This window comes from Limulus polyphemus, unplaced genomic scaffold (assembly GCF_000517525.1).
Source record: "Limulus polyphemus unplaced genomic scaffold, Limulus_polyphemus-2.1.2 Scaffold361, whole genome shotgun sequence".
NCBI lineage: Eukaryota > Metazoa > Arthropoda > Merostomata > Xiphosura > Limulidae > Limulus > Limulus polyphemus.
This window is the reverse complement of record NW_013665971.1, coordinates 282247-293114: the sequence shown is the minus strand read 5'-3', so window position 1 is coordinate 293114 and position 10868 is coordinate 282247. Positions and strand designations below refer to the sequence as shown.

The 10868-nt window shown below is 31.8% G+C and overlaps 1 protein-coding gene across 1 annotated transcript in view; it reads right to left on the bottom strand.

The window, feature by feature from the left end:
• The window catches only part of LOC106457678 (ataxin-2-like protein), a 42542-nt gene that overhangs the window by 8639 nt on the left and 23035 nt on the right, over positions 1-10868 (bottom strand). Inside the window, exons 7-11 of the mRNA XM_022383699.1 lie at positions 8156-8247; positions 5837-6019; positions 4952-5289; positions 3523-3681; positions 1179-1243 (exon numbers count right to left, since the gene is read on the bottom strand). Of these exons, the coding sequence (XP_022239407.1) occupies positions 1179-1243; positions 3523-3681; positions 4952-5289; positions 5837-6019; positions 8156-8247 (837 nt within the window). The remainder of the gene's footprint in view (positions 1-1178; positions 1244-3522; positions 3682-4951; positions 5290-5836; positions 6020-8155; positions 8248-10868) is intronic.

The window sequence follows — 10868 nt, the reverse complement described above, 5'->3', positions numbered from 1 at the left end:
GATAATTCTACCGATGCTTAGCTGCCACACAATCATGAATTATTATTATAAGAAAATGGGGACAAAAGTGGGATCTAACACTCCATGAATACGGAAATGGTGGAGCACATACAGGCGGGGGCACAGCATCTAAGCCATGCATACACAAGCATTCGGGACAAGTCCTCTGGGCGAGTCCAGCGACATCAGCGAGACAGCTTCCTTGAGGCTTTCACTGCCACGCATCATAACATGCCTCGCTCGCCAGTGGACTTGGCAGACAGACAAGATTAGGCAGACAAACCAATAAGATGTATACAGCACGACCGCCACTGAGCCCGGTTTCTCGCCATATCCTGCAGCGTTAACAGCCATTGGTCTGCGACGTTGCGCGGACCCCATCCAGGGAGTCTAACCCTGCCAACTGAAGCTAATCTACTTGTAAGCCCTTTCGTCTGACGGCTCCAGGTCAGTGCCTGGCCCCCACGTACTCCACGCCAGCTAGGATTGGGGGGTACACCCAGTAACCCTGAATTAACCGCAACAGCTAAAGCACTGATGTGACATTTGAAAGATATTTCAACGTTTTCTGGTTCTATTGCATTACTGGTTTCAAACTGGTGATTTAATTATAGCCTCATACTGCAGTACACATTTCAGAGCAAACAGTATAACATACTTAGCACTTTGTAGTGCCATTAAAAAAACGTGGGAGGGCAGGGGGGACACTGTATTACCATGCAATATGTAAAAACATATGATTAAACCTTTTAGAACTTCAGATAAGTGTTAGTAATTGTAGGTTGACTTTTTACAGATAACATAGCAGGCACAAAGACAAACATCAACTCACTCCTTGTGTCTAAGGTCGAGAGATCACAGTTTAAAATGTTTAGGTAAATGAATCAATTTTCAGATAAAAACTGCTGAATTAATTTCCAAAGGCTCTGAAAGCATTACAGCTAGAAATAATAAGAATGTGAATTTCGAACAGACAAGTGAAGACATGAATAATACTTTATTAAACTTTGGAAGTATAAAGATCAATATTATCAAAAAAGTTAAAAACTAGTTTACCATTTTGGCATGGAAATAACAGGCACCTTATTTTTAACATCAAAGGAACTTCACTTTACTCAGTAAATGACTTAAAATACTTTAACAATTGTTAAAAACTGAATGAATATGTATATTTAGGTTAACAAAAATCTTACCCTGAAATCTGAACTAAACTTTTTAAATTCTGCCAACTGTTCATCTCTCCCTAAATAAAATAAAAAATAACAATATAAAAAACATTCTCTTAAATAAACTGATCTCTATGCTGTTTTCCAGCTTACACATATAAAAAGTTTTTCGTAATTGAGCCATCCTTAATTTCCTTTAGTTTAAAGTAATTTAAAACATTTAAAAAAAATGTATGTTGCCATAGTAGGCAAAATATTAAATAAAACAAAGAATTGCATTTTTTTATTATAGGTTTATAAATAAAAATACAAAAAATATTTATTAACAATTTGCTTGAACTAAGGTTGAACTTCACACAAGTTTCTAAACAAGTTAAGTCTGTTCAAAAACTGATCAATGCTGTGGAATAATGCAGATTAACAACTTAAGCTAAAAGTTTAAACCTACTATGTTACTACCATTTTGTGAGTTTAACAAAAAAAACAACAAACGTTTATGTACAATGTTTTCAAAAACTAATACATAATTGAAAAAACTATACATGAACTGCTAGCATTATGTATTTTCTAACTTTCTGATATGCATTGCATTCAAACAGGCTAAGGAATCCTTGTATTTATTATGTTGGCAGGCATATCATATTTAACAATAATAAGGTAGTATGTTAAAAAACTTGCAACGTGGGGTGCAATGGAGCTGCTTCATAGCACTGTTCCAGGTATTTTTTTGTTGTTATAATAACTCAATTGGCTTGTAACTGCTATGTAAATAGCCTAACTTTTCATCTTCCTTTGTGACATCAATGTTAATAACCTTTAAGGATTTGGGGAAATAGCCAATGCATAAACAAAACGTATAAGTGGCATTAAATGAAGAGAAATGTCTAACTTTAAATGCAAATAAAATGGGACCAGGAGAGGTCTTTTTAAGTATACTGATCACATTTTTAAGTTCAGGGGAAGTTCTGTCTTGATAGAAAACAGTAACAGATGACAAAGTTTATGCTATTTTAAATGTGCTATATTTGAATAAGATGGAAAGAGAAAATGCTTCCAGGTGCTTTTTATAACTCCACATTTGTGAAGCATCATGTAGTTTGACTTCTCCTGATTTTACCATTTAACTAGAAATATCTTTTGTATTACTCGTGGAATAGTAATAGTAAATATATTATCATCATAAATCATGTAACTGACTTAACTGTGCACTATGTGAGCCTTATAGTATTTATTTTTCAAACTTTAAGCTTTCATACACGTTAGATGATAATTGTTGCGTATTACCTGAGGTGAATGGTATGAAATGTGAAACGAAATAAATATTTGAAAATACAATTATCATGACTGGTTTAACAACATCTCTGGTACTTTTTCTTCTGCCAATAAATTTCTTCTGTAAATAAATTGCCTTAAATCAATTTTTGCAAAAGTATGATTGACCTTAATAGCAGATGGTAGAAGAATACAGCAAAGGGGCTTTATTAAGTCATCAGAAATTGAAGCAGGATAAGTTTACTGAGGCACAGATAATCTTAGTGAATGACAGAAATTGTCACAAGACAGTTGTACTCGAAAAAATACTATAAACAGTTGAATATCAACTATAAGATGTCAGAAAATAAATAATAATGCTAAAAAAAAGATTATTTAAGAGATGTTAGTTTTTAAAAGAAAATTTTAAAAATTGAAATTGCATAATGATGGTAGTGTTTAGGTTCTATACTTTTCTTCAAACTATACTAATTACTATTTTCTGCACCTCTAGGATTAAAAAAGACAAAGTTGCTTACTTTATCACCTCACTAAAAAGAAAGAACCATATCTAAATGACCAAATACAAATAATAAGAAATGAAATTGTTAGGTCTATCTGAGTAATCCTTTAGAACAGATGTTTATATTTTCATATGTGACCGTAAACAAATTTAGTAATAAACATTTTGTTTTTAAAGTGGGGATAAACGGTTTTCTTACTCCACCTCTAGCTGACTAGCATAACTTGTGGTGCTATGTGAGGGCAAAAATTTTTCATTTAGTCACTGGGTGAGAGAGCTATTCTCCATGGATTCTGTCCTTAATAAAGATTATGTATGATTATAAGCATTTATGCCGTAATCTTAAACTAATATTTGATGTCATTTAATGTAAATAATAATACATGATTTATAGCCCGTACAGACTTTAATGTGAATTTGTAGTCACAATTCTTATATTTTAGTTCCAAGCACTGCCATTCTGATACACACACAATTTAAAAAGCAACATGACACAACAGGGGCAGATGAAATCTTGAGAATGCTCACTACACATACTGAAAACCATTTTTCTTTAAAATAAATATCAAACTATATTCTTACCTTTCTGGTTCCCTCCCTTTCTCTCTTGGTCTTTTCTTTTTTCACAAGGTTTAGACGTGGATGTGACAGGCTGAGATGTTACAGTTGTATTACTAGTTACATGTGCAACATTAGGAATATTTTCTTTGTTTTCTGTTGGAAGAGTTGTCCTTAATTCTTCTGTTTTATAGATAAAGAAACATAAGAGAATGATAAATTGAAGCTTTTCAATAATTTATATTTCATATCTATACAGACTTTAAAAACAGTCATGACACAAAACAAAAATCCACTACTAATATTTTCACTGAATTTTTCTGTTACGTACCAGTTTTACTATTACGAATTTATCTCTAATATCATGAAACACTATTTCCAACAAAGGCAAGAAAAATCCATAAAAAATAAAGTACATATTGTACATTCACTTTATACATTAGTTTTTTGAAAGTCAGAGTGTGAAAAAACTAGGGAATGCAAATAATTCATCCTCTTATCTTAGAATTGTCAGCTTTCTTAAAACTTTCAAATATGTATTTTATTTCTCTGGTACACTAATTATAAGGAAAAAGTGTGAGACATAAAAGACTGTTTAGTATAGGTGGTATTATTAATTTATTTATTTTGTGTTTGCAATTCATTGATGTCAAGACTATAGAGATTTCTAGAAGGCCTAAGTGATAAGACGTATAAATAACTGGGACCAGATGAGCAGAAAGAGAGTAAATGTAAAGTCACATGAATGAGAACTTCGGTCAAAGAAAAGTTAGAAAACGTAAAGTTAACCATCATGGGAGTGAATGGCCTAATGGCTGATATTTTAGAGTGAGATTAACAGTTTGAAAGAGATAAGGAGAATAATTTGTCTTGTCAAAGGGTGTTCTAAACTAACTGAACCAGCCTGTGTGGACTTTGATGAAAGGCAGACAATTATTGGAAGTATGAAAAGGCAGATTATTATTGGAAGTTCAGGGTACAACTGCAGTAACTCATGTGACAGTGTAAGTGAATTATACACGGATTCTATTATGATAAAAATAGTTCGGCCTAAGGGGATTTTTGACAACAAGAAGAGAACTGTATAGTATTTAAAATACAACTATGATCTCCACAGTGAAAGAATTTTTGGATACAAGTTTAACATGTTTTGAATATATATGTTATATTAAAAACAAGTGGAGTGCATGCTGTTTGTTTATTGTCAAATTTATTACCAATAAGTCACAGACACCTTCTGTAGAAGAATCCTTAGCCAACACACCCATATATTTACATCACTATATATACTACTAAAAAAATACTTCCTGACAAAAGGTAACAGTGCAACTATGTAATATTCCATAATTACTTTTATAAATGCAGTGTGTCTATTTATGAAATGAAAAATACATGTTAGAAAACAGCTTGCCTGCAAGCTAGCTGAAACAATGAAAAACAAAAAAGGACTTACTAGACTGGGGCATTTTACCCCCATTAACTCTTGTTTCCTTGGCTTCCTGATAATGAACTGTATGATGAGGCTGATGTGGTGAAATTGTCTGCTGCTGAAATGGAATTACAGGTGTCTGAGATGGCTTGGTAGAGGCATGGTTAGGGGATGGTGTAGTCACAGTGGTGACCAAAGGACTTGGTGTTGTTGTTGCTATAGGTCTATTGTGGCCATAGGAATATGCATGTGGACCAACATGCTGTGACAACTTTGATGGGTGTAACGAAGGTGGCTGTGTTATGGTTCGAACCACTTTACTTCCTGGAACGTTTCTTCTTTTTTGAGGTGGAACATACCTACTATAAAATTAACCATTCCTCTGTCTCACAAACTCAAGAGTTGAAACATTTATTGCATTATAAAACCAAGGTTTAACTAATAAAAGTCCCAGCCACTGTTTCTGTTATATAGCATACCCTCTCTTTCTCTCTCTTGAACACATTTTAGAAAACAATAACTCAATACGATTTTAGTATTACAAACAATATCAAAATAAAACTTTATAAATTTTCAATTTTCTGATGTCAAACAAACAGAACAACTAGTAGTTACTGATAAGAAACCTTTAAAAATATCATTTATGACTTGCGTATTACCAATTTAAAAACTAGATCAGGATACATATAATAAATTCTGTTTGATCCCAAACCATATATATATATATATATATATAGAACCTTTGTACATTGTAGTCTGATCGCATAACACATACAACTTTGGTAAATGTTATGTTCATATTTCAGCCTAAAGTTTGGCTCACAAGTTAATAATAATAATAACATAAATACATCATAGTACTATTATTTCTATTAATTTCTGAGAGAAAAAAAATACAAGAAAACTTACTTGGAATTATTGTGCATGTTTTCTGTGGGCCTTATCACAGCACTATATTTTTCTTCTTCATCACCATTTTCTAACGCTATTCTTGTGCGATACTGCTGACTATTTTCTATTTCCAAGGCTATTTTCATAGCTTTTGCTTCTTGTTTCTTATATTCTTCAGTATTTTTTCGTTCCAAAGGTACACTTTAGAAGAGAAAAAAACTGTCAATTATTTAAAATGAAATATTACACCACTGAAAAATATAACACATACACAGAAAAAGTTTAATGGCATCTGTATGGTATTTTCAGGCAAACTGATTTCCTGAAAGTAAATTAGGTAGGTCCCTTATATAATGGGAGGTTTGGCAAGACAAATTATGAACTAATACCAAATTAAAATAAACAAAGTCTGTGCTAAGAAATAATTGGATTGAACACAAAGTGTGATACACAATAAGAAAAATCTTTATTTGACACAGTAGAAATCTATAGCACGTGTACTTCATCTTATGGATGACACAAAGCCGTCTTTACTGGAGTTGTGAGTTGATCAGTCTGGTTCTACTCCCACATGACTTATTTTCCAAGCTGATCATTTGGTTTGTTTTGTTTTGAATTTCGCACATGCTGGGCCTTCAAGCTGATCGACTTCCTCAAGACAATGTTCCTGATTATCTAAATCTCATGTTATTTAGATGAATTGATAACATCACACTTACCTAGAGCAACCAGTACTATTCACATGACTGGTAATTCCCATTCAAACATAAGGGAGGTTGTGATCTCGAGATATAAACTGACCTACCATTGGAAGACATTGCCATTCACCATCATGCCCAAGATACAACTTTACAGCTATACCCTACATGGGCAGACCAGGTGTTATGTTCTCAAAACTGAACAACAACAACAAAAAAAACATATAGAAGTTAAAGTTCAGGATTTCCCCAAAGACTCAATGCTAAAGAAACGAACCTCAAAAAGACTAGTAATTAATTAAAAGTGTTTAAGGGTTATAACAACATTATAACAAAAATTCAACTGAGATCATTACCAAAAGCCAAAATTTCTTTCTCTCTCTCAACAAATCTTAGCATGTTGCAAGCAGAACACATGATGTTTGAAGCTTGCAGAAAATACATTCCACGTTCAGTAGATATCACTGACAAAACATCTCTATGTTGTATTAAATATATATCTTAATTAAATCAGTAGAGAGAGTAACCCCAATTATAATTGTGTGTGTGTGTAACCCCAATTATAGTTCTGTGTCCAGTAAAGTTCACTTATTCTTTAGCCTAAAAATATCCCTAAAATCATTTTATACTGTATATAAAAAAACCATCACATGATGATTTTAAATGAAATAGTTAACATCTAGATTTTAAAATAAGTTATTGGACTGTATTCTATATTCCTCATCTTCACGTTATCTAACGAATAATTATTATATATTCTTTACATAGTGGGTAATCTGGTAATTAACTGAAGAAGAAATTTGACAGAAATACTGTTCATCCTTTTCATAATGATAATAATTATCATGCTCAAAATAAATATATTCTAACAGTTTGCATCTGCAACTGAAATGTAATTTATATTTAGTGTTAGAAAAAATTAAGAAAAACAGTATAAATTTATTATTGTCAGCTACACAATAAAACTACATTTTGGTTTAAAATATGACAGTCACTGTTTTAAACTAATTACTAACCTTTCATAACCTATTCAAAAATCCACCAATCATCACAAAATGAAACAAATTTAAAATATTTTGTTTAAAAGCCTTAGAACTGTTTTGATATAATGGTGTAGAGTTAACTGTTTTGATATAATGGTGTAGAATTAACTGTTTTGATATAATGTTTGCTTGTTGTTATGCAGAAAGCTATTAGTTATTTGTGTGGTGTCCACTAGTTATCAAAACCCAAATTTCAGTGATTTAAGCCTAAACACTAACTGCTGAGTCACAGTGTGTGTTTGGGGGAGGACTGAATGTATCAAATGGACTTGCTTTCAGTATAATTAGTTTCATAAACAAAAAACATCTATGTAAGAATTATGAATAATGTTATTACATTTACATTCTTAATTTATAATGATGCATTAAACAAAATGGAGGTCTCCCATTTGTCAATTTTGAGGATAAAACACAGACAGTGATATAACATTATGACCTCTTATAAATAAACCACCTTAGAAACATGTAAAATTGGGGTAGTAACCATTAGTAACAAAGCAAACATAATCAATATCTAGCAAAATGTGCTTCTTATTTTATGAATATAACATAATCCACCTCAATAAAATTTTAAAAACGCTTAAATAAAAACTCACGTATAGCCTTGAAGTGTGCTGTCATACGTTGAAGTCACTCCATATTTTTCAGCATTTGTTCTAAACATTTCATTAGCATCCCAACCATTTTTCTGTAGATAAAAAAAAAAGGAAAGTCCATATTTTTGGTGGGTATTACCACAAATTGTGTATACAATATAATGCAATAGTTGTAACTGTACTGGAATATAATGCACAAAATGCATGGAAGATGTGACATCTTTAAATGTTCTAAACAAAGTTATTTCAAGTATTATATTAAACAAATACCAAACTTTCTTACAAATATATTTTTCTTTAAATAAAATGATAGTAACAGATAAACATAAGCCCTGTACACAGTAAATATTTTAGTACTGAGTTCTGACTCAACAAACAGTAATCTACATAATTATGTCTGTATCTTACATCCTTAAGAACACTGATAAAGTTTGGCTCTTTACATCATTAACCAGTTTTATGGATAACTAAACTGGCTACTGATATTACTTCACTGCTCAATGTACTATTTAATTCTAATTTATATCAACACAGATGACACGATTGGTTTAAAATAAAACATGATTAGACAGAAAACCAGTAATAAGGAATTACAACAAAGCATAAACACAACTAAAACTTTATGATAAAAATCAAACAAACAGACTTCTGATTAAAATTATAATGCACAATATCATAAAATGACAAAATAAATTACTTTTCTTTATCAACATAAGGTTTCTGTCTTCATTGCTCATTGTTGGTATTAAAATACTTCACTTGAGAGAACATGTATGAAGTTAATCAATCCATGTTTTTCTTTAAAATTGTTTCAAAACATGAGAAGACTTCAACTTTGCCCTTTGAGCTATGAAAATGTCTCCCGCTGTATAAAACATATGCTCAAATGGTAAATTTGTTGCTGAAACAGAAAGTAAGAGACTTCCCAAGTTTGGCTATTAGTGGGTACTTAAAATGGTTTTGCTTTCAGTAGTATAAAAGGTTTTGATCCATGGGAAACACATTCAGTATTCCTATAAAGCCTCACTTACTCTTGTAACATATGACTTTGAGGCCTCAATCTTTATATTACATGCATCATACAATATATCTCACAGTGGGTTTAATAGCTTTACAAGGAAGAGCAGTAGACTCTTAAACTTTTTCTCAGACGGACACTTTGACATCTATTGGGGAAATGGATTGGGTAGTTGAGGAATGCCAAGCTTTGTGTGCACCTGAACTTTGTCAAAAGCTATAGTGTAATTTGCCAGCTTCACTGAACTTATGCTCTTTGGCACAGAATCGCAATGACTTGAAGCAAGGACCAACAGCAGTGGTTACTGTGTCATTGTACCAAACAATTAGATCATCAGCCACCACTTTCTTCAAGCCAAGAACAACTGTGGATATTGGTTACATACAGCTAGTGAATAAATGGTACTGAAGGAGAATTATCATGGTGTTAGCACCTTCTCCTTACAAAATACTGTTCTTATCTTAAACAGTTCTAAACAATTTACTATGTCTTCTGCAAGAGAAAGATTTGTTGCCTGAGAGTGTAAACAGATCATTAGGTTTTAAGGTAGATATTACAGCACATTGCATTTCAAGAAATCATGTTAGCATATCATAAACACTACTTCAAGTGCTTAAATCAATTATTAATTTGCAATATGTCAGAGATAATTATTTTGCCTGACCTTGAACTCTATTATGACCAGAGTACAGCTCTCAGATGTAAAGGTCGCGCTTGCATATCCAATTTTACAATTTAAGTAAAAACAGTAGCATTAACTCTATTTCATTAGTTTTTTACTAGAAAATGTCTAAGAATTGATTCAGTTTCAGAGATATTAACCGTTTCGATACGGGTCACAGGTTAAAGGCCAAATCATCTCATTTGTTGACTCACATTCAAAATTTTTATTGAAATACTATTTCAGGAATTTATGTCAGTAAGTTTGGTATCAAACTGTAGATTATAATTCAAATTTTAGAACTATACATTACTCGATTTGTTAACTTAAAAGTAAATATTAAAAAACACAGATAAACACTGATTTTTGTGTGTCACGTGGTATGTTGAATGCAGCACTGGTTCAAATTAAATGTTTGTGAAGTCAAAATACTAAGTCTATAGTTTCACATGAATTAGAAACTCAAATTACAGATACTGACAAGCTAGAATAAAAAATAAGAAGGTCTTATATTTTCTAATTGCTAAGATATTGCTCACGTAATAAATCAAACACAGTGGCATCCCACTCGCCTCCTTACATTTTTGGAAATGCTCCCTTATAAACACTTCTATATATGACATCAATAACCAATCTGAAGCTCAGAATGTCCCCTTGTGGCTTTCTCAGCCATTTTAATGGGCTTGGATGATATTTCTTTCTTTTGAACCAATATTTGAAGGAGATAGGTTGTGTCTTTAGTCTGCTCGAAATTTAATATTTTTTTAGACCCAAATACAGCTTAGTTACTATGTTTTATGAATTATAGTAGAATTCTATGGTATTGATGTAGTAATTTATGATTTTTTAGTTATTCAACTGTATATATAAAACCTAAAAAAATATTTTGTTTCATGTCCTCCACCTGCAAATTTTTTAAAGGCTTGGCAACCTACATCAAGCAGCAACCGAGTACAAAGGTTGTAACTAGAAGAAATAATTATTTGTTTTACTTCTTTATTTACTGTTCTATGTTTTAGGAAAAATAACTTTAA